This window comes from Alexandromys fortis, unplaced genomic scaffold, assembly GCF_014885135.2.
Source record: "Alexandromys fortis isolate MF-2015 unplaced genomic scaffold, M_Fortis_MF-2015_v1.1 scaffold_57, whole genome shotgun sequence".
NCBI classification, from domain to species: Eukaryota; Metazoa; Chordata; class Mammalia; order Rodentia; family Cricetidae; genus Alexandromys; species Alexandromys fortis.
In genome coordinates this window covers 9,234,917-9,257,020 of record NW_026067941.1, presented here as the reverse complement: position 1 = coordinate 9,257,020, position 22,104 = coordinate 9,234,917, and the positions used below count along the sequence as shown (strand labels likewise).

At 46.6% G+C, this 22,104-nt stretch overlaps 2 protein-coding genes across 2 annotated transcripts in view; one reads left to right on the top strand and one right to left on the bottom strand.

The window, feature by feature from the left end:
• Positions 1-16,317, top strand: part of Dennd11 (DENN domain containing 11) — a 33,760-nt gene extending 17,443 nt beyond the window's left edge. Inside the window, exons 4-9 of the mRNA XM_050147917.1 lie at positions 1,498-1,651; positions 7,398-7,536; positions 8,802-8,933; positions 9,079-9,229; positions 9,966-10,034; positions 11,412-16,317. Of these exons, the coding sequence (XP_050003874.1) occupies positions 1,498-1,651; positions 7,398-7,536; positions 8,802-8,933; positions 9,079-9,229; positions 9,966-10,034; positions 11,412-11,607 (841 nt within the window). The 3' untranslated portion in view covers positions 11,608-16,317. The remainder of the gene's footprint in view (positions 1-1,497; positions 1,652-7,397; positions 7,537-8,801; positions 8,934-9,078; positions 9,230-9,965; positions 10,035-11,411) is intronic.
• A 2,085-nt stretch (positions 16,318-18,402) lies between these two features.
• The window catches only part of Agk (acylglycerol kinase), an 87,438-nt gene continuing 83,736 nt past the window's right edge, over positions 18,403-22,104 (bottom strand). The window contains exons 16-17 of the mRNA XM_050147995.1: positions 20,482-20,566; positions 18,403-19,424 (exon numbers count right to left, since the gene is read on the bottom strand). Coding sequence (XP_050003952.1) covers positions 19,287-19,424; positions 20,482-20,566 — 223 coding nt within the window. The 3' untranslated portion in view covers positions 18,403-19,286. The remainder of the gene's footprint in view (positions 19,425-20,481; positions 20,567-22,104) is intronic.

The window sequence follows — 22,104 nt, the reverse complement described above, 5'->3', positions numbered from 1 at the left end:
GTCTGGGAATTCCCTCTGTAGACCAGGCTGGCCTGGAATTCACAGAGATCCTCTCCTGCCTTTGCCTCCTGAGTGCTGGAATCAGAGGCGTGCGCCACCATGCCCAGCAGCAACATCTTTTTTAAGCACAATGATGACGGATGTTACTGCTCTCAATACAAATTTCTGCACAAGGTCTCTGCCATTATCTTGCCATGAGTGCTGGAAGTCACTCTGGGGGGCGACAAAAGCATCTGCTACTACTTTTTCATTGGACATCTTCCTCCGAGCAGCTTGAGTTACAAGGCACGGCATAGGTTATGGCAGGTTGGTGGACAGGAGGAGCAGGGACTGCCTGTTTATAATCAGTGTCGTTCAGGCTGTCATCGGTGATGCTCCTTTTTCTTCCCGAAGCTTCTTTTTAATTGTTCAGTGGTCGCTGGAAAATAAACCAGGGTTGAGAGGACTTTTTATTCATCCTTGTGTTAATTTGCTGGGACAGTCTAACAGCATCTGTAACGGGGTGCCTTATAAGAAAGAGACTTCCTGTCGCATAGCTCTGGAGTCATCAGTGTTACCGCTGTTGGTTCCGCGTCTCCCCCAGCTCTGTGCTTTGCTGGCGGTCTCTGGGTAACTTGGCATCTGCATCCCTAATGTCTACCTTCATCTTCATATAGCTACCCCAGGCCTGTGAGTGTATATGAATTTCCCCCTTTTAAGTCACACTGAATTGGGGTTTCCTTGAAAAATACCTTGGTTTAACCTAATTACCTCTGTGCAAATCATCCCAATAAAGCCAATATAGGTATTGAGATAAAGGTACTGAGGTAAAGGCCGAGATTCCAGCATATCTCTGGGGAGGGAACTAGAATCAGCTTCTAATATTTCCATTAATCATAATGCCTTGGTTTGGAGGCAGGATTCTGTGTTGTCCAAATGATCTAGGACCTCAATGATATTTTCTTGATCTAAGGGTCAGTTAACAAGACTTTTGGCCTGAGCACAGGGTGTGTCAGAGGGGAGTGCAGGGTTCATGTGTGTGTGTGTTTCTGATTCATTTACATTATTGATGTGAAAGTGTGAGCCCCCAGTGGCCTTCAGTCATAGCTTTTCCTTTCTCTGAGACACTACGGACTCAGCTTCTTCCTGTTCCTTTCTACCAGCACGAAGCATAAGCACGCTCACATTCTACACAAAGCAAAGCAGCTGTAGGCAGGACGTATGTGGCCTTCCAGGTTCGTTCTTCCCACAATAAACAGCGCTTAGAGAAGCACAGGTGACCAGCAGCATAGCTTGCACAAAAAAAAATCAACACTTGGCCCTGCCTGTTCGTTCTGAACATTTTACATGGTGCCATTGGGGAGTTTCAGGCCCCATGTGTGCATTTTGCACAAAGATGACTTGAAGGGAGCGTCCAGGTGTGAACCTCCGGAGTATGCCTGGGCCTTTAGCTCTCTGGGTGGAGATTGGCAGTTGTGCTGGGCAGAGCCGCTCACTGTGCGTGTGTGTGCTCCACAGACACCAGCTGGAGACGCCGGGACACTACTCTCATCTGGCCGCATTCTATGAAGACAAGAAAGGGGTGCTCCATGCCGGCCCCGGAAGGGGTGGCAGCCTGCCACCCGTCTACTGGCTGCCTTCCATCCACCGCTACATGTACCCCGAGATGAAGGTGAGGCTGGTCATTCTCTCATATCTGGGGATAGTCATGGTAGATTAGTTTTTAGATGATAAGGAAGTTATGTCTCAGCCTCGTGCAGAGTAGTGCTTTTGGTAGAACTGGGTTAAATGTAAGCGTTTGGGTTCATTGAAAACAGAAGGCAAATTGCCTTAAGCAATATGGCATCTGGAGCCTTTTATAAGCATAGCACAAATCCACATACGCTGGGTCACAAGGGGCGATCTCCTGGGATGCAGGATGATTTTGATTGTGTCGGTTGCTTCTGCTATTAATCTAGCCAAACATTTGAACTAAAGATGAAGAGTTTGATGAGCAGACAATGTATTTCTTAGCTGTGTTATTTTGACATTATTTTATTTGGAAATTCTGTCGCATCCTTTGCACTTGTACTAGCATGCTTGTTTAATGTTAACAAGAAAGCCGACAGTGCAGCAGGTGTTGAGAAGATACAAAAGCGTATAAGAATATGAATTTCTGTTGTCTCTTCCTTCTCCTTCTCCTGTGGCTGGGCACAAGATATTTCAGTAAAACTCAGGACTCCTCTTTCAAAGAAATTAATTTATCAATGCCTGTTGCAACATTCTTTTAAAGCAAGGTTTAAAGAAAAGTGTTCTTTTTTTGTTGTTTGTTGTGTTTTTTTTTTTTTTTATCCTCGTTGTCTATGTAAAGCAATTGAATGGTTCACTGACTTGCTTTAGGCCTTTATAGCTAGGAGACTGACAAAATTGAAACACAGGACTGTCAAAGCCCGTGTTCACTCCCTACCTCCTTCACTGCTTTTCCAGAGATTTGGACCAGAAAACAAAGACATGGCTCATGGGCCAAGAGCAAATTACTTAAATGAGATTGACTTTTTATGTCATTTGGACATAAGGAAAAAAATGAAATAAGTAAGGTTTTTATCAGCAAACCAAGAAGAGTATGCTAGGTATTTAAAACTAATTCAAGACAGGAACTCAGTAGTAGAGGAGTCAGAAGACTGAAGGAGCAAGCAGAGGACACAGTGGCCCCTCCCCTATATTTGTAAACTCACCACAGTTGCTACCCTGTATTGGCCAGCTATTTCTGCCTAACAAACCACCCAAGATTAAAAGCTTGAAGTAGTGCATGTATATGATCCCACAGTTTCTGTGAATAAGGACTCCAGTCCTGGCTTAGCTGAATCCTCAATTTAGAATCTGCTATGAGAGACTTCAGTTAAGGTTTCAGCCAGGGTTGATCTCTCAGCACAAGGCCCAACTGGGCAAATACCCATTTTTCTAAGTTCATATGGGAGTTGACAGAATCAGGTTTCTTTTTCTTTTTTCTTTTAACTTTTTTATTGAATCTTTGGGGATTTCACATCATTTACCTTAATTCTGCTCACCTCCTGTCCCCCCCATATTCCCTCCTCATCTCTGCTGCACCCTCCCATACAAAAGAAAACAAAACAAAGTAAACAAGCAAACAAAAACAAGATCAGAAAACCCCCAGTAAACCAAAACAGAACAAAAAGCACATGAGGAACAGAAAAACCTCTGCTTTTCCTCTCCTGCCTCTCTGTCACCTCTTCACCTGTCCTGATGGCACTGGGGGAGTCACTGTGTCATATAGTGTACCCCTTTGTCCCATCAGCTTGACCGGCAGATGTTCGCTGCAGTAAGTCACTGGTCTGGTTCAAGGCCCCTTGTTTTTGGAGCACCATCCTCCTTGGTTCCTCACCAGAGCTCCTCTGGTGAATCCTGTGGCCATCCCGAGTCTTGGTGATCTTGTAGGTATTGTTCCACAGGACCAGGAGGTCCCAGGTAGGGTAGATGCTAGGGTGTCACATGGCTACCAGACACCACCAAGGTCTCAGGTTGCAGGTCTAATTGCAACCTGAGGTCTAATTGCAGGTCTGGGTGTTAGCCAGGCAGGTCAGATTGAGCCACGGGGGCACCCACCTCGGGCGTGGGGTTGGAGTCAGCTCCCCTACATGCATGTCCTCAGGGTAGGTTCATCCTCGCTTATAGTGAGGGGTGGGGATCCTCCCGAGTCCAGGGGCCAGCTCTTTTACTGTAGTGACCCGCAAGAGGCAAGGGCAGCTTTCCCAGGGCAGTGAAGGGCGAGGCTGGCTCAGCATAGCCCTCTGATTTCATCTTGCATGATTCCTAAGGCCTCCTAATGTGACACTGGCCACAGACATCAACATAGATTCCAGCTGCTGCTGGACCACAGACCCAGACATGGTCCATGGCAGCAGCCTGGGTCCGGACAACATCCTGGCTCTAGGGTCCCACTCAGGTGGGAATAGTTCTGGCAGTCACATGGCTACCAGACACCACCAAGGTCTCAGGTTGCAGCCCCAACCCTGGGCCACTATGTGACTGCTGGAGTGTGCCCTTTAGATATGAAAACACCAGAATTTTATAAGTGTGTGTATATATGTATGTATATACACACATACATATGAATGTGTAATTCACCACTGTTCAAGTCGTAGGCAGCTAGAATGTCCATGTAGTAAACAGCCATTATGAAGAATGAATCAGAAGGCAGCTGATGGCAGGAAAGGTCTGCCAGGTCTATTTTATGTGGGGGTAGCAAGGGCAGAACACTGTACGACTATGATGACACTTTGTTGAAAACTCAGTCTCAGGCAAAACCATCATATACATATTCTGTGTATTTTCCGTGAAGACAGAAAAACATGAACGAACACATACATATGTATGCATGAATATATACATCGTGATGCCTATGTGGTCGGAGAGCAAGGCGAAGTGCAGAGACTCAGGGAGGGCAGTGCTTCTGTTTATAATGTAGAAAGGGCTTGGGCAAAAGGATGGGACTGGAAGTGGTACAACCTAACCCTGTGCCTGTGGTTCTGTCTCCAGAGCCAAGCAACACATCTGTACTGAACATACACAGGCTTTTTTCCCTCATGATTCTGCAGACAGTGCTGCACAATGATTACATGGTGTCTTAGTTTGGGTTTCTGTTGCTGTGAAGAGACACCACGACCACGGCAACTCTTATAAAGGAAAACATTTAGTTGAGGTTACTCACAGTGTCAAGAGGTTCAGTCTGTCATCATCATGGCAGGACATGGGCGGCATGCAGACAGACTTGATGCTGGAGAAGTAGCTGAGAGTTCTACATCTTGTATGCAGCAGGAAGTAAGTCTGCAACACTGGGGGGGGGCGGTATCTTGAGCATATATGAGACCTCAAAGCCCACCTCCACAGTGACACACTTCCTCCAACAAGGCCATACCTACTTCAACAAAGCCACACCTCCTAATAGTGTCACCCCCTTTGAGGGCCATTTTCTCTCAAACCACCACATACAACATTTGTAGGGCATTAGGTATGTCAATAATGTAGAGATAATTTAAAGTCTATGGGAAGAAGTGTGTATGCTACATACTAGTATTATTTCATTTAAGAGATCACGATCCACAGGATTTGCTACCTGGGAGTGGATCCTGGGAAGCAGCTCTCTATGGATACTGACCATATAAATTATAACTACATTTTCTTTTCATGGAAGATCATGGACATGTTCAAAAGGAAACTTTTTATTTTCTGCAAAAGCCCCTGAGAGACAAGTTGAGAAATTATAGACATTTAAATCCAAGTAAGAGAAGCACCTGTGTCATTGTGCACCTGAGCAGGGCGCAGCGAAGAAGGGACGGGATCTGCGACTGACCTCAGGAGAGGGAGGACACCTGGGGTGGTCTGCGTGTGGGGCCCGAAGCACTAACATTCCCTCGGCCCCACACCTTTCTATACACTCATCCTTCTGCCAGAAGAGTGTCCTGCAGTTTCGTTCACTATGTTGATGCTTAGACTCCACTTACTTCAGGACGCCTTCTCCGTCTCTCAGAACGCAATCAAGCGCCTACCCATCTGCCCCCAACAGTCGCTGTCCTTGTCCTGTCACCTCAGGCTATATTATGGCTGCCTTTTTTTACTTGCTCTGTGCATCAGGTGACTGCCAAATTTAGGGTCTGGGCGACTTTATTCATTGTCGAAAATAGACAGCTTAGTGATCTGGCACAAAGTAATCACTTAGAAGATAGTTCTTGAGTTAGTGGATATATGTATTTATGAATGAACGAATAAATGAGATGAGAATTTAGAATCATTTATCCTAGGACATACTTGCACAGTCCCCAGCAGGTCTCTATGCAGCGCAAGCACATTCATGTCAAGGGCCTAAAGATGGCAGAAGGAAGGCAGGGGAAGAAAGGATTGTGTTCAAGCTCCCTTTTTGTGTGGCTGCCGTTTGACTCGATAGAAGGCAGTGACTGGAGAGATCTGACCAGCCTTGGCCCACAAGGGCCCCTCTCCCTGGTGATTGAATAAAGTGCACAGGAAGGAGGCTAAGAGTCACAGCAGGCTTGCACAGTGGACGGTAGCCTTGCTTGCAACAAGGAGCTGGTGAATGATATCAGGGTAGAGGTTGTAGGTTGCTTTGGAAAGGAAAATTTCCCTCCCAGGTAGCACCATCGAAGCCCTGTAGCTTGAGGACAGCCAGTGGAGGCATAGTACAGGGGCTGCACCAAGGCTGGCTTAGGGCTTGCCCCTCCCTCCCGCCATTTCAGCAGCTGTCAGACTTTCAGCTCCGTGTGTACTGTGGGGAAGCTGCCTGTCTTCAGAACTGTACTAGCCTGCCTTTCTTATGGCAGATGAGACCGCTCTGCCTACAAGGAAGCATCAGAGTGGCCTTCTGAGCTATCACAGGTCGCTGGTTTGACGCCTCTGTTCTGCTAGTGACACCGGTGTTCTCCGTGCCTTGGTGTTCCTAGCTATAAGTCACTCACGTTATGTCTCCAGTGGTCCTTAAGCCAGCTGAGGTAACCGATGGTCTGGTCTCCCTGTTTTACGGGCTAGGATAGCAGACTGGAAACATTGGCTCCGTCTCCCAGGCTTCCCTGTTAGTAAACAGCAAAGGCAGGAGCGCAGTTCTCAAGCTGGCACTCTGAGCCCCTAGCGGTCCTTCCAGAAGGTAGCTCCGTGCTAGGGTGGCCCCCTGCAGTTAGCGTTCCAAGGAAGCTGGTTGGAGATGAAGTATGCCAGAGGTAGCCATGAGACTGTTGGACCCTCCCTGCCTGTAACTGCTGCAGATACTGGGCTGTGCACAGGAGAGTCCCAGGTCCCTGCTGTTGCAGCCTGTTTGCTCGTCATTGTATTGTATTGTATTGTATTGTATTGTATTGTATTGTATTGTATTGTATTGTATTGTATTGTCATTGTATTTGCTCAGTGTTTTGTGCTGAGTGTTCTCATTGAGGCATGCATATCTTCAAGGGGAGTTTCTAAAAGAACATACTTTAAAAAATGCTTGCATTCAAAACCCATGTGCACATACAGGCACATGCATGCCCAGGCCAGAGGAGAGCTCAGATCCCTTGGATCTGGAGTTGCGGGTGCTTGTGGGATGTCTGTTATGTGATACTGTGATCTGAACTCCTGTCTCCATGACTGTACGTTAAGCATGCTGAGCCATTGAGCTGTCTCCCCCTCTTCCAAATTGCTGAGTTTCAAATAATAAAATCCAGCTGTTTCCTCTGCAATTCTCTCCAGAGTAAAGTGTTTAGAGTTCTTAAATTCAGACTTCATTCTGTTGGGAGAGCTGACACATCAGAGAAATCAAGCACCAGGTAGCATTTCGTGTGGAAGCAACTGTCTCTGAACGCTTTGGGGATTTCTCGGAAGGCTCTTTCACAGTGACCACCTCTAACAAACTGCCCCCCCCCCTTGTGTGTTTCCAGATCACACACCCGGCTGGCTGCATGTCTCAGTTTATTAAGTTCTTTGGAGAACAGATCCTCATTCTTTGGAAGTTTGCCTTACTCCGAAAGCGCATTCTGATATTTTCTCCCCCACCCGTGGGCGTCGTGTGCTACAGAGGTAATGAGAAGCCCAAGTGAGGGCTCTTCCTAAACTCCCAGTACATACGCCCTAGTCCTTCAGTTACTGAGCAAGTTAGGAAGAGTTTGGGCCCTATCAGTGGGGTCAAGGCTTCTGGTTAGATTTGTATTTTAGAATGTGGAGTCTAGAGGCAGCGAGGACAGATGAGGTTTCACCTTCATGTCTGGGGGAGAGATGAGGGTCTGGGCTGAAGCAGAGAGATGAGGTAAACTGGACAGGGTTGACTGAAGTATGCAGGGATGTAGTTGAGAAAGAGTCTAGGACCACAAAGATGATGGGGCCACCAAAATGGGGAATCGACGCATGGGGGTGGGGAGTAAATTTGGGTGTGTACTTCTTGAGACATTTCCGGGGAGATGTATACTAGCACTTGTGTGATTGGGTCATGACCTGTGGAAAATAGTTGGCCTTGAGAAGAAGGTTTGAGAGGGACACAAAGCCTGTATCTTCGGGATGGACAGCATCACCTGGTCAGAGTGTGAGGAATGGAGGTGTCAGGTGTGAGAGGCTGACGAGTAGTAGTGCAAGGACAGGTGAATGAAGGAGATGATGGAGAGAGGAGGACCAGAGGATGGGAGGTTCCAGAGGGTATTGAGGAGGGGGAAGGTCAGCAGAACCAAAGTCTAAGTCAGGTCAGTGAGAGAAATTCAGAAAACACCTGTTTGACGATACATTGCTGATGAGACCTTCAGGATCTCCAGTTCTGCAGTGAGGCCCTCAAAGATTTCCCAAGGCCACCTGGTTACGGGACAGGTAGCACAAACCAGGCCTCCCCAGCTCCGGAGACGACTTCCCACTGCCCTAGCAAAACACAAGAGGCTGTGGATTCCTAAGAGGTTTGTTTGGGCTTTTAGTTCTGAAAGTCCAAGAGAGCGATGCTGGCATCTAGTCATCTTTTGAAGATCCCCTGGTGGAAGAGATGGTGCAGGAAAGAGTAGTGTGGGGGAAGGAGCAGAGTGACTCCGTAACATGCTTTAGAGATAACTGACTGTCTTCAGATGACACCAAAACTTGCATGAGCGTGGCACCTCTTTGACGTAATTCCATCTTAAAGATGCCGCATCTCTCAGTAATACTACACTGGGGGCCAAGCCTCAGTGTGGGGTTTGACAAGAACAAACCACAGAATGTAGCAGTTCCCATGTAGGTCAGCTGTTTGGAGGTATTGACCTGCGCTCGGTCTTGAGTGGAGGAGATGGAGCAGAAGGGAAGATTCCTCACTTCTGTTGTCCTCACCCTTCCAGTGTACTGCTGCTGTTGTCTGGCCAATGTCTCCCTGCCTGGCATTGGAGGCACCATCCCTGAGTCGAAGCCTTTCTTCTACGTGAATGTGGCTGACATTGAGAGCCTGGAAGTAGAGGTGTCCTATGTAGCCTGTGAGTATGGGGCCCTCTCCTCCCCTCCCTGTGTCCAAACCCTTTCTTCTCAGAAATAGGCTCTTGGACTCTTGGCTCTGTAGTCAGATTGGGGCAGCTTTCTCCGTGCCCTCTTGGGGTTACCTCATCATCCTGGGCTCCACAGGCACCACAGAGAAGATATTTGAGGAGAAGAGGGAGCTGTATGATGTCTACGTGGATAACCAGAATGTGAAGACACACCACGACCACCTGCAGCCCCTGCTGAAGATCAACAGCGCAGACAGGGAGAAGTACCGTCGGCTCAATGAGCAGAGGTGAGACAGCTGTCCGCCACATCCATGCCGTGTGTGCTACTCAGTGCAGCCCAGGCCAGCGCTGTGCTAAAAGGACCAGAGGTTTGCAGGGCAGTCAGGAGCACCATCCTGTTCAGAATGGCTCTGTGAAATCTGCGCAAAGCCTACTCCGCCACCCCTTTCCTTGAGCATTCCTAAAAGCGGGGGATGGGGAGCAGGGGGTAGAAATCAAGGGGTGCTTTAGGAAGCTGACATGCTACCCTCGCTGCAGGGTAGCAGACACTCATGTGTGGTTTCTGGTGGGCTTGAGACTCTGAGATCCCATGAAGGATCTGTTACAACACCAGCTTTTAGAAACACCCCGGAAGACCTTGTTTAGATTTGCCCATGTATGTTTGGAATAGCCGTTCATCTGCATGGTATGGTTCCATTAGGAAACTTGTCTATGCACACCGTCCCACGTAACTCTCAATTCTGTTTATCCTAGGAGAGAAAGGGTTAGCATATATTATCCCCATCCAGTGGACAATTAGGCAAGACAGTCACCTGACTAAGGGGGTTCCAGTGGCAAAACGGGCCACAGATCCTGGGTTTGCGTCCAGGCTTAGCTCATTCTCTTCCTAGTCTCTGGCCTGGCGCTAACTCTTCCTGGTGCTGTTTCTTGGGAGGTAGGGACATTGTTGATGTTGGATTGCTGCCAATCACGTAATTGGGTGCAGCAGCCACTAGAGCCTGATAGTGTTCTCCCCTCTGGCAGGCAGATGCTGCTGTACTCCCAGGAAGTTGAAGGAGACTACAACCCTTGTGAAGAAGACCTCTTTGTGCTGTGAGTTGGCCTGGGCAGGAGCTGTGGGTCTCTGGGAATCCTTTCAGTACTAACTTCTATGGACAGACAACTTGGTTTGAGCCCATGCAACCCACTACAGTTTCGGATGTCCTTTATTCTCAGGGCTCTCAGGGCTGGGTCCTTAGTGGTAGCCCGAGTCCTGCACACCTATCAGGGTGAACCCAGAGTTGCCGAAGAGATAGGGACAGGTCCTAGAGAACAGGGACCCTGAGCATGCATCTGATTGACATTTGCATCCAGGAGGTCACCACATAGCTGTCATCTCTCTACCCTCTCATTTGTTGACCTTCTGGAAAGACCAGTTCCTTGTATTGAGTGTTACGAGATCAGCTGGAAATTCTACCCTTGAATCGAGGGTAACCTTTCCTCTCCAGATCTGGTAGACATGGGAAGGGCTGGCTTTCAAAGAGCCCCAGGAAGTCCTGTTTTAGAATCAGAGCAGAATGTGGTTGAAGTAGAAATAAATGCTCTGGAGGGTCCTTAGCTTTGATGAGGGCATCTCCACGGAGCTCTGTCTTGTTTCCGAGTCTACTTCCTATAGCACACGCACTGTCTGGGCAGAGTGTCTTGTCAGGGTGTGACAAGCCATTTTCTTACGTCTGTGGAAAGCCCCTGACTCCAAAGCAGCATGGCTGAATGAACGCCTTTCTAAACACGGCTCGTTTACTCACCCAGCATGTATACAGCTGTGACCCTGAAATCCTTTCCTTACTGTATAATGCTTCCACAGACACCTTCCCAAAGAGGGCACACACCCTGAGCGCTATGAGCCTTGCCATCCTCAGTGAGTGCAGTGTGCCTCCCCTTTCCACTGCTGGCTTCAGAACTGCCCTGTGCCTGCTCGAGCCCCTCTGAGCTCTCCCTGTCTGTGGGCAGCATCAGCGACCTAGGGCTGCAAGGCCAGCGCAGAGCCCTGTGCTCTCTAGTGAGGCTTGTTGGCTACCAACTGGAGCGGTCCGGGCAGGGCTTTGACCAATGTGCATTTCAGTCTCTCGCTTGAAGTCTTGGCCTCAGAACTGCATTCCCAGGTTCTGTGTTTTCACTCTTCCCTGAGGGTTACACACAGGGAGAGAAGCTGTTTATGGAGCCTCTCCGGAAGGCCATGCTTAAAACAGGAAAGTCGTAGTCAAGCCACCATCCCTACAGATTACTCAGATTACTCTATCATATGGTGATTCTTGCCCTATGATTTCCTTGCTGACATCATTCACATTCTAATAACCATTTTACATTTACTTCCTCTAAAAATTGTTAGATTTAATTTGGAAGTTTTGCACAGTTCGGGCTCTGTATGTTTGGGTTATATGGTTGACCTTTTGCTGCGTCTTCTCTCCCTTTCCTGTCTTGGAAATGCAGGTTTTTCCTAGAGCAAAACAACCGGATTTTTCAGACTCTGTTGGAGGTGTCTGCCAGTCAAGACAAAACTCTAACAGCAGAGCATGCCCGAGGCATGGGACTGGACCCCCAGGGAGACAGGAGCTTTCTGATGGACCTGCTGGAGGCCTATGGCATCGATGTCATGCTGGTCATTGATAACCCCTGTTGTCCATAGGAGGAGGACCAGGACTTGGTGGTAGGCCGCTCATGTGGGGTGACAGGAGCCTGGCGTGCACCCCAGGCCCTCGGCAGCTTCAGTTTAAGTTAACACAAAGGACTGTTTAGACTCTCCAACCCATGTAATGTGTGCCATTTCCTTTCTCCCCTCTGCCCTGGGGCTGAGGTGAGGCCATCAGGTTTTGTAGCCTTTGGTTGGACATTGGAATCTACTGTCTTCCGCTGCTGCTGCTGCTTTGGGTTTAGTCTTAGGAGTTCCGTCAGTCAGAGGGAGAATATGATACCCATGAGTCCTAATGTGGCCTTAGATGTGCATCTGCCTAAAACCAGAAACTGATCAGATGACCTTTTAGGGTCACCAAGTTCTAGGGGTCGGGTTGGGATGACCTACTTGTCACAGGACAAGTCTGCGTCTTCTGGGTTGATCGGAGTGGGGACCACAGAGAAGGAAAGCAGTGTTTCTGACAGAATGTCAGGGAAAGGTGGAAAACTAGGATGAATCTTTGAAACCCTTTCTAAAGTAAGGTCATGGTAGCTACACAGCATAACATACCCCTAGCCCCTCCTGCATCTGAATCCCCTCCGGATGGCTTGGTGAATTCTGAAGGTTGGAGCTGGCCCCGGAGCTTATATAAGCAAGTTCATTTGACGTTTGAGTCTCTTTTGAGGGCTGACTATCTTCTTGGTGTAACAGGTTCAACAGGTAAGGGAAGACATCTCAAGGTTCTCCGAGAGCTCTCTGGAGGGATTGTTTGCTGTCCTGAAGCAGATATTTCTAGTGAATTCAGAAATGTAGCCAGGCTCTGAGCTGGTTGACTCAGTTTGGGATGTGGTGGGAACAAGTCTCTTAACTGGTTTAAAACTTCCACAAACTTGTCTTTAGCAGAGAAAACATTCCTTAGCCTAAGCAGCTGGGTCCACAGATCCAACAGATTTGACAGGGAAAATTAAAAAGTGCCTCCCCTGCCAGAAGAATAGCTGGAAATCGCAGATGAACAACCATGCCCGTTTTCTTTGGCCTGGGATAGAACTTGCAGTCAACTTGTTCTTTGGGGCTGGGTCACTCGCGACTGCCAGGTTCCTAGATGAGACACACTAGATGAGAGGCAGGTGTTAACCGTACTCAGAAAGCCAGTTCCAATGCTAGTCTCCTTAAGATTTTGACTGAGTTTGCATTTTCAGTAATGATTTCTTCTCCTGTGCTCCTACTGCCTGCCCTGTTACAGTGAACAGCTAGCTAGCCATCCAGCAACCATGTCTGTAGCCAAAGAGCAGTCAGGCTGATGTCCACAGCAGACAGAACTTCAGACCGCGGGGCTGGGCCTCTTATCTCAAGTCTAGGTTCTCGCTTAACTCAAGTATTTTTGCTGTAGTTCCCTGATTAAAAATCCAAGAAGGAAGAGATTTGGGTGTGTGGAAATGCAAATACACACTGATGAGTCAGGGTAACATCTTTTCTGTAAATATATAAATAAGTTTAGGCATTGACATAAACTGTTCAGCTAATAGGTTTCTCTCTGCAACGTGGGTTTAGCCGACATCCCAGTAACGTTTACAAAAAACAGCTGTGCGCAGTGGCTCAATTTTCACCTGCTCCTTCCTGTGGCTGACTTCTCCTCGTGCCCCAGGGCCAACTGAACAGGCACCATCAGATGCTGATGAAACAACACTTCCAGTAATCTCTGAGAGCCTCGAAATTGGATGTAGATATCCAGCCAGAGATAGGAAGAGCCCTTTCTGAGAACCTCCCCAGAGCCTTCTGCTTGCCACCACTGTTCCTGTGCTGATGCAAGCTGATCTAAAGATAGCAAGGGTGAGAAAGGCTGTCCTGTGTGAAGTTGGGCCCTGTGGACCCTTTCTAACTAAGCCCCTGATTTCCTGGTCTCTTTGTACCCCGCCCACCCTTGCAGAGGACCAGTGTATAGGTGGCCCAGAGGGATACAACCCTCAGATGATGCCATGTCTTAGGTCATAGGTTCTGGGCTCTGCTGACCCCAGAGCAGGACTTCTTGTTCAACATCTTTCAAACCCTTCTGGGGAGCACTAAACCCCATCTGTACCATGCTATGAACCCATGTGCCAACCTGGAAACACTTCCTGACTTGAGTTGCTGGCTACTCAGTCATTCTTAAGTTAGAAGAAATTCCAAGTGGCCACAATCCTCAGAGGGATTGAGGTTTTAGAGTTGTGGACATCCATATTAGTATAACAAAGGCCTCTTAAAGTGGATGTTGTCAATTTCATTAGCAGATGGTAGGAAATAGTTGGCTAGCTGGTGCCTGGCTCAGGACTCTCTCTCCAAAAGGAGTAAAAAATAGCAGAGCTTATCTCCCCAGAGTCGGTCACTGCTTGGTATTAGCTTGGGCTTTAAACATGGAGCCTTCTCTATACTGGGCGCAGATCCAGGCCAGTGTTGGTGTCCTACCTGGGGCCCATATGGTCCCGCCAGTTAGGAGTACAGTGTGACAGGAGGCGTTGGCCTCCCACACTCCCACCCTCCCTGGCTGTGGGAGAACAGGATAGGAGCTCGTGACTGTCACTCACCTTGCTGAAAACCACAGGAAAAGCATGGGAAGGCGAGAGCGACACTCAGGAGACAAGAGTGTTAAATGCTTCGTGGGGAGGTTCGCTTACATACTTACCTGACGTTAGTTAGCAAGGAGATAAAAGTAAATTAAGTCATAGCTTGTGGCTGTCTTCCTTCTGGTGGTGGCAGGTGGTGAACCTGCTCTGTCTCGAGGCACTGAAAGCATATGGATGCAGTGAGACAGGGAAATGGGACTTTCAGGGAGACTTGCACAGGGTGGTACCCAGTTGGCCTTCTGGTGGCAAACGCTAGCCTCTCGAGACAAGGCACTCAGGAACTGTCCTTCCCCTTACACTCACAGCGGAGAGTGGGTTGCGGTGCTCTCCTCAGGTTCCGCGCAGTGGTCCTTGTATGGTAAAGAAGGGATACAGGGCGTGGATGACCAGAATTACAGGATGATGCCGAGTTTCACAGTGAACTTGCCTCACCATGAGAAGAGTTTGAAAACTGACGAGAACCCAACAGGCCCTCCAGGGCTGCCATCTCCCCACCAGACTTGCAGGCAGGTAGGCTATGATTCGAAGAGCTGTCAGCCCTCCTATCTCTCACCCATGGCTCACAGTTCCACCCCATGGTGAGGATCCTGGGGGCCTGTGGGCTTTACCTCGGCAGACCTAGTCTAATCCCTTCTCATCTCATGAAAATCCTTTTCTGATTCAGGTAGGGGAAGGGGAGAGGCTGAGGGCTCCTTTATACCCAGCGCATGGATTTTGACTCTTCCACTTTATTGCTAGCATACCTCTGCTCCCAGAAGCGACTGGAGTACTGAGTGTTGTAGGAAAAAGACTGTGAATTAAGGTAATGTTTTCCCTATGAGAAACACAAGTTTATTTTTATATCAGTGTTACTGAGTACTAAAGTGTTGGAATGGAAAGGAATTGCAAAGTCATAATCTAAGAAGGAACGGGCAGCTTTGTAATTGGACAGCCACCGAGGCCCTTAGTGTCATTGTCCATGACAGTGTACTGAAGCTGAGCACAGACTGTGAGAATTTCTTCAGTGGCACTAGTTGGCCTGGGAAGGATGAGATGGCCACCACCTTTGGCTGAAGCCCCAGGACAGAAGGGATAAATGCAGTCCTTCGGTGACTGCTTCCTCCTGGTCAAGGGAGACGGTGGGAATGGGGGTGGTTTCTAGCTGGCACTTTAATTCACTGAAGCGACTGCAAGTTGGGTGATGATGCTGTAAATTTAGAAAAGGAATAGGAAGTTTCTAGTGCTATATAGAGAAATGAAGATGGGATAAAGAAAGCTCTGCTTTCATCTTTTTAGAACTTATTCTAGAACCATGTTGACTTAAAGTCTTTACAGCAGAGGATTTATTACTTTTGCAGCTCAGTCTCACGGTGAGTTTATTTTGCTTCCGATGATACTGGGGCTTATGGGGGCAGAATAGGGTTTTATAAATTGTGTAAAGACGGAACTTCAAAGTGAAATACCCAGCAAATATATTTAATTAAAATTGTATCTGGGTAAATTAAATAAAGATATAAAAGTTAGGAAAACTAACATCAGCCATCAGCAATGGGGGATTCTGCCTGGGCTCCTGAACTGCCAGCATGGGTGGCTTCTAGGATTTGGGGTGGAGGTAAAGAAGTTCTCTATTTGTCCAGAACTTGCTGGCTACATTTTTATATAAGTCTGGAATATAATCCTTTCCTGGAGAAATAGTTGTCACCAAGGAAATCTGTTTTCCAATTTTTTTTTTCTTTTTAAAACATTAAGTGTCCCTGTTGCCTTAAATGTAAAAACCTACTTTGAGTAATAACCCCAGCCTAAGAGTTATAGCAATAAGAGAACCCAAATCTATTTTTGTTTCAAGTCTTTACCTCTATGACAAAGTCAGAAAGATAATTGGTAAGTATTGCTCTGGGTACTACTGCAGACCAATGTATCCTTTCTCTGTGTCTTCAGTTGTGTGTTATTTACAGACCTGGAGAGAGCTGGGCTTAACCCTGAGGCTAAGTGCAAATGTTTCTTGAATTGACTCTTTCTGTGGTACAAGTAACACCTGTGTATATCATCTGTATATATCTGAACCAAGTTATGTGCAGAGGTTGGTAATAACTATATTTACAAAAACCCCCAAATTTTTACAATTAAAGTCCACATTTTAACATGAGCCTGTGTGCTGTGATCTCTAGCAAGGTGTCTTGGTAGGAAGGAAAGATGATGGCCCCAGCTGTGAGCAGAGCCCTAAGGCTGATGCTGCTTTTACCTAGAGATGAGGACACACACTGGGGAGTGGCAGCCAGTCCTTTGAGAGACTGTGGTTGGATAAACATCTCCAGGTAATGGAAACTAAAGTCAGAGAACCAGGACTGTGTATCTTTAATCCCCACAGGAAACTTCTAGACTTTAGAGAAGCTATTTTGTGTCAGAAATATCTTCTCAGAGTTTTATGTGGCATTATATAGATATATGTGCACATGTTTATCTGTACTCTAAAACTTTTATTTCAGCTTTGCCTTTGGGGGAGTGATTTTAAACCCGTATAGAGTGAATGGCTGCACTGACTGATGGCAAGGCTATGTTTCTATTTTCTAAGTGGGATGGCATATCTAAGAATGTGCCTTATAAGAACTAACATTCTTACAGTTGTTTTTATAATAATGTTCCTATAATGCCAGTTGCTTGTATAAAGGCCAGAGGTGACCCCCATGATCCCCTTGGCAAAGCTGAGCATCTGTATACTTGTTAAATGTGGGTATTTTATGGATGTCCAAAGAACAAGTAGATAATGAAACCCAAGTCCTTAAAGGAAACTAGGGAGTAGCCGCCCCCCCCATCCCCCGCCAGACAGGGTTTCTCTGTGTAGTCCTGGCTGTCCTAGAACTCACTCTGTAGAACAGGCTGGCCTTGAACTCAAGAGATCTGCCTACCTCTGCCCTGAGTGCTGGGATTAAAGGTGTGTGCCACCACCGCCAGGCATGTGAGTAAAATTCTTAATGTGGGTCCAGTATCTTTTTCTAATCACGTGGCACTTACAGTTAGACTCTGCAGCTACACGGTGGTCTAAGAACGAACACTAGATTCCATACTAGTCCTTCAAGCTGTTACAAAAGCACAGATTCTTTTATCTCCTTACAACAGAGCAGCTCTTACCCTCCACAGCTGGCTCGGGGTGAGTGATTCATGCTCATCTTCAGACTCACCTGCTCGTTGCTGATAAAGCAGAACATTTGCCTCCACCATAAACATACAGAAATAAACAGACAAACCTTATTTTTGTATTCTTCAATTGAGGGCTTTCTTGTAGGTGCTGTCTGATCCATTCATGCACTAATTTTACTGGAATGGGACATGTGGATGGGTATAACACTGTCTTTAAAATTTATCTTCCTAAGTTCCTGTTGCTATGGCTGTCACTTTCCCTTTCAAGACGACAAGGGCTCAAGCCAACTTCAGACAGTGTAGGCCTTCTAAAGTTCAAGGTCTTCTGGGTATGAGCAAAGGAAATGCCCATGCTAGAATTAAAAGTAAATGGTACTGGGGCTGGAGAGATGGCTCAGCAATTAGGACCCAGATTCAATTCCCAGCACCGACATGACAGCTAACAATTGTAACTTCAAGATCGACACCCTCACACAGATATACATGCACATAAAAAATTAATAAATAAAAAGATGTTTTTTAAAAAAAGTTGATGGTACTAATGATCTGGCAGGAATCCATTATGGAAAGTCAAGAGCTTTTAGTTCTCAGCTTGCAACAGACTAGAGGAAGATCTAATCAGATTGTTAGTTAAAAGATCATTATTAATATTCATGCAGTAGTATGCTTTTTCCTACTAATTTCAAAGCAATTAAAAATGATGCTATAATTCTTACATCTACTTTGTGGGCTCATGAATAAATAAAAAAGGAATATAACTGATAAAGAATATCCTTGTCTCACCAGAAATAATATTTATGTATCGTATAAATGAACTAGTTAGGAGCAACAACATTCTAATAATTTTTAATTACCAAAAATTCATTACTGCTTTAAATAACTATTTCTAATAATATATAACAATAATTGTTAAAACAGTTGTTCTGTAATGAATTAGCACTTAAGCTATTTTTGCTGAGAAAAAGCAATTGATAGACAGTGGTATAGAGATGTACCCAAGGGAGAGAAAAAAATAATTTAAAAATTTCATATAAAAAGAGTTCACTAGTTTATTTATATAAATAAATGAGGGGTGCATTTAAATTACACTGGATATGTTTAAAAGAATGATGCAACACTTTATTTGTAAACAACGGTATTTACACAGCACTAGAAAGTACACTGACAAGTCTTTAGCTTCCCATGAAAAATGATAGATGTCAACATGAATACGTGATTTAAAAAAAATATATAATACATTTGGGAAAAGCAGGAGTTTTGGAGTAGTTTTAAAATACATTCTCCAGGTCTGGTTGATTTAGCTGTGAAGCAGCCGTTTAAAATGAAGATTCCTGCCAGATTGAGCTACACAGCTTGGGGGTGGGTCCCAGGTCAGTTAGTTTCAACGTGCGCTTCCATCATATACATGCAAACTAACAATGAAGAAGCGCAAATTTGTCTTTTAATAGCATTTTATAATATGTTAGCCAGGGCTGAAAAGGAAACAACCTCACGTCTGCTTTCCAGATTGAGACCAACCAATTGGAGCACGGAGGAACAGCACCCATGAGAGAGGCACCAGAGAAGGCAGCTGCTTCCCTTGGGTGCCCCCAGGATGGTCAAAAAACTGGAACAGTAGCTTAGTCTCCATATTTCACTCTCCACTGTGGGGCAATCACAAAATTCCAACCCTTTCCAACTCACTGAGCACAAGAACTTCCTTGAACCGGCCTGAGCAAACCACTAAGGAGGAGGGGTCGACTACCACAACACAGGAAAGCAGGACTTGAGGGATGCTGGTCACCAGGTGGGTGAGGGTGAAGGGTATGCGCACTAGGAAGCACTACAGGTCAGGAGAGGAGAGGTCAGGACTACTTGCCATGAAAATTCCCTTGGGATCCTGTGACAACAGTCTGGGGAAAGATGAAGCACACCCATTCCCTTGTGGTCCCACTGGTGGCGTGAAGGGCAGCCCGCCAGCGCCGTGCTGCAGCCGGATCACTGGGATGCGCTCTGCAGCATCTGTTCCCTCTTCCGTGGGTCACAGAAGAACTGCAGTTTCCTGGGCAGCAGCGTCACCTCCACAGGCATGGCTTCATACTCCTCGCTGTCGATGCTGAAGGAGCCCTCAGTTCCCTGCAGAGAGGAGGGGTTCTGAGTGCACCTCTGTGACCTTCATGATGAGGAAGCATCTGCTGAGGTCAGTCAAAACAAAATCTCCCAGTGCTCACTGGTCCTGGAAATACCTCAGTTCTCTCTCCATCCATGAAAAGGGATTTTTCTTTTTAAAACTTCTATCTCAAAAAAATAATTTTGTAGCTTGAATAAGGTTAAAACTTTAAAATATTTACCAAAAGACAATAAATTATCAAAGAACTAACATGATACATAAGCAAGGATATCCATTAGGAGAAAAAATAATGACCATGTAACCGAGGGCCAGGGACTATAATTCTTCTAGGCTAAAAGAAAATAAGTCAGGTAATTTTCATTTGAGGGACATTGTGTCTCCTGAATCATTTTCATTATTCCCCAGACTTGCTGGGCTCTGGACGTGGATGTGCCAACACTAGTACCATTAGAGACTCCTGGGGCCGGCCCGGCCGTAACCCAGTTAATCCGGCATTTGCTCCATGAAGTTGCGGTGGCAGCACATGCGGACACCTCCCATTGGCCTAGAGTTCAATGCAGTGCAGCAGCACCACGGCCACAGCTCTTCAGAGACCTGGAGTAAAGCTGTGGTGTGGGGCAGCAGCAACCACATCACCTTCAATTCCTGCATCTCCACGTTTTATTCCTACTTCAACAGGTTACTACTCTAAGCATAACACACAACAGCATACTTTACAGGAAAAAGTAAAGCCCACTGCTTACCAGCTAGAAAATTCCTAGACAATAATATGATTATAAATGTCTTTTGCATTATTGGCATGAAGAAGCAAAGGGCAGGGGACATAAGAATCACTTTGAGGGAGGAGCCTGGCTTAGAGACTCGAAGTCCTCAGAGGCCTGATCCACATCAGTAACTTAAAGCCATTCTCCTTTACCTCAGAACTGATAATGAGTTTGCCAAACAGAAGGTGCCTAAATGGAGGTCAGGTAATACGGAAGAAGGAGGAAGAAATGGAGGGACAGACAAACCAACCCAAAAGAATGGTTGCCTCCCCCCCCCCCCCCCCCCCCCGCCCCTTACCTCAGGAAGGAGGAGAGTGCAGTGGCTGGCCTGGAGACACTCAGTACCAGCTGCGCGCAGGTCGGGGTCTCTCATCTTCTTACTTCTGTTAGTGTAAGGAAAAGCGAGGTTAGAATCCTTGATGGCAGTTGCATTAGGCTGCAGAAAGCCCAGTTCTCCCTTACAAGGGCAAGGAGACCACTGAAGACCAAGGCTCAGTGACTAATTCCCTAGGATTCTGGCCGTGTTGTCATAGGGTCCAGGCCCGTAGACTACTGACGTTCTTGCTGCAGGGAGCGGCATAAAGCTGAGGCCAAGCTTCTCTCAACTGTTCCACATCTATCTAGTTCTTAAACTGTTAACCTCACGTTTCAAAATTAGGATATAATTAAATCCTCTGAGAAAAGCACCACACTTCTGTGACCCTTTATTAAAGACAAAGTAGTCTTATTCTAGCTTGCGGTAGATACCTCTTTAATCTCGAAAGTCCCAGATAGTTTCTGATAAATCTCCATATGTAACAGTCTGCTTTGCACATTTGCCTTTATTAACTGGCCGTGGAGTAAAGCAATCGGGCACAAATACACCTGACCTCAGAGCATATGTACCCCATTTCGCTAGTTATGACAAATACAAAAAGAGGGAAGGAAAGAGGCAGGAGTTTACAGCCAGCCTGAGCTACTTGGGGAGTTAAAGGCAAGCTCGGGTCTAAGAGACCCTGTCTCCAAAAAAAAAAAAAAAAAGTAAAAAGTTCTTTCCTGTGGGTTGTCATCAGCGTTTCCCCACGTTCCTTTAAGATATTCAGGACACATGGATTGCACACATTCACACATTTACTTCCCTTAGGAACCAAGAGGAAACTTGCTGATAAGAATGCTGACTACAGCGCCATCTAACTGAGGGATACAGGGGAAGTTTCGTTTGGTGTCAGTTTTATAAAGGAGATTTGAATATGGCTGCCACCACTAGCCACAATCACTCAAGATAGTGTGATCTGTGCACACTGTAGAGGGACAGCCTTTTCCTTCTTCCTTTACTATACACTGAGAATAATCAAAGGCTGCAAGGAGCCATTCAGTATCTGAAGAATTTGTATCAAAGGCAAGAACAACACAGATTAATGAAAGCCATTCTGCTGCCCACGCTGGAATCGATAATGACGCAGCCATGGAGACGCAGCTGCAACAGCAGCAATGTCCAATCCCTAAGTGGGCACGAGAGGGAGCACCAGGACAATGCAAAGGCAGCTGAGCAGATTACTGGTTGGCATGGGAACACACAGCTCCACAGATACTTGGGAGATGTCTGGAGGGTTACAGAATTCTCAGCCAATGAAGTTCCAGCTGAGGCAGTACTTAACAAATCAGGCAGGACTCTGAAGAGTCTACTGGATTACTAAAGGGAAACCTGGAAAATGTCCAGATATGCAGTGTCCTTTCAAGTTTGTCCTTGATGTTCTGGGAACAGGGAGACAGGGGGAATGCATGCACAGTAAGAGATACTGGGGAGTGAGGCTCACTGTCAAAAGCCTCCTGGATACTGACAAGTAGTCCTGAGACAGTAGACATGATTTCCTCTGTTTTACAGATGGCGAAGTACTCAGACAAGTAGATGACCCTAGAGTTCCAAGGCCAGGGAGGAGCC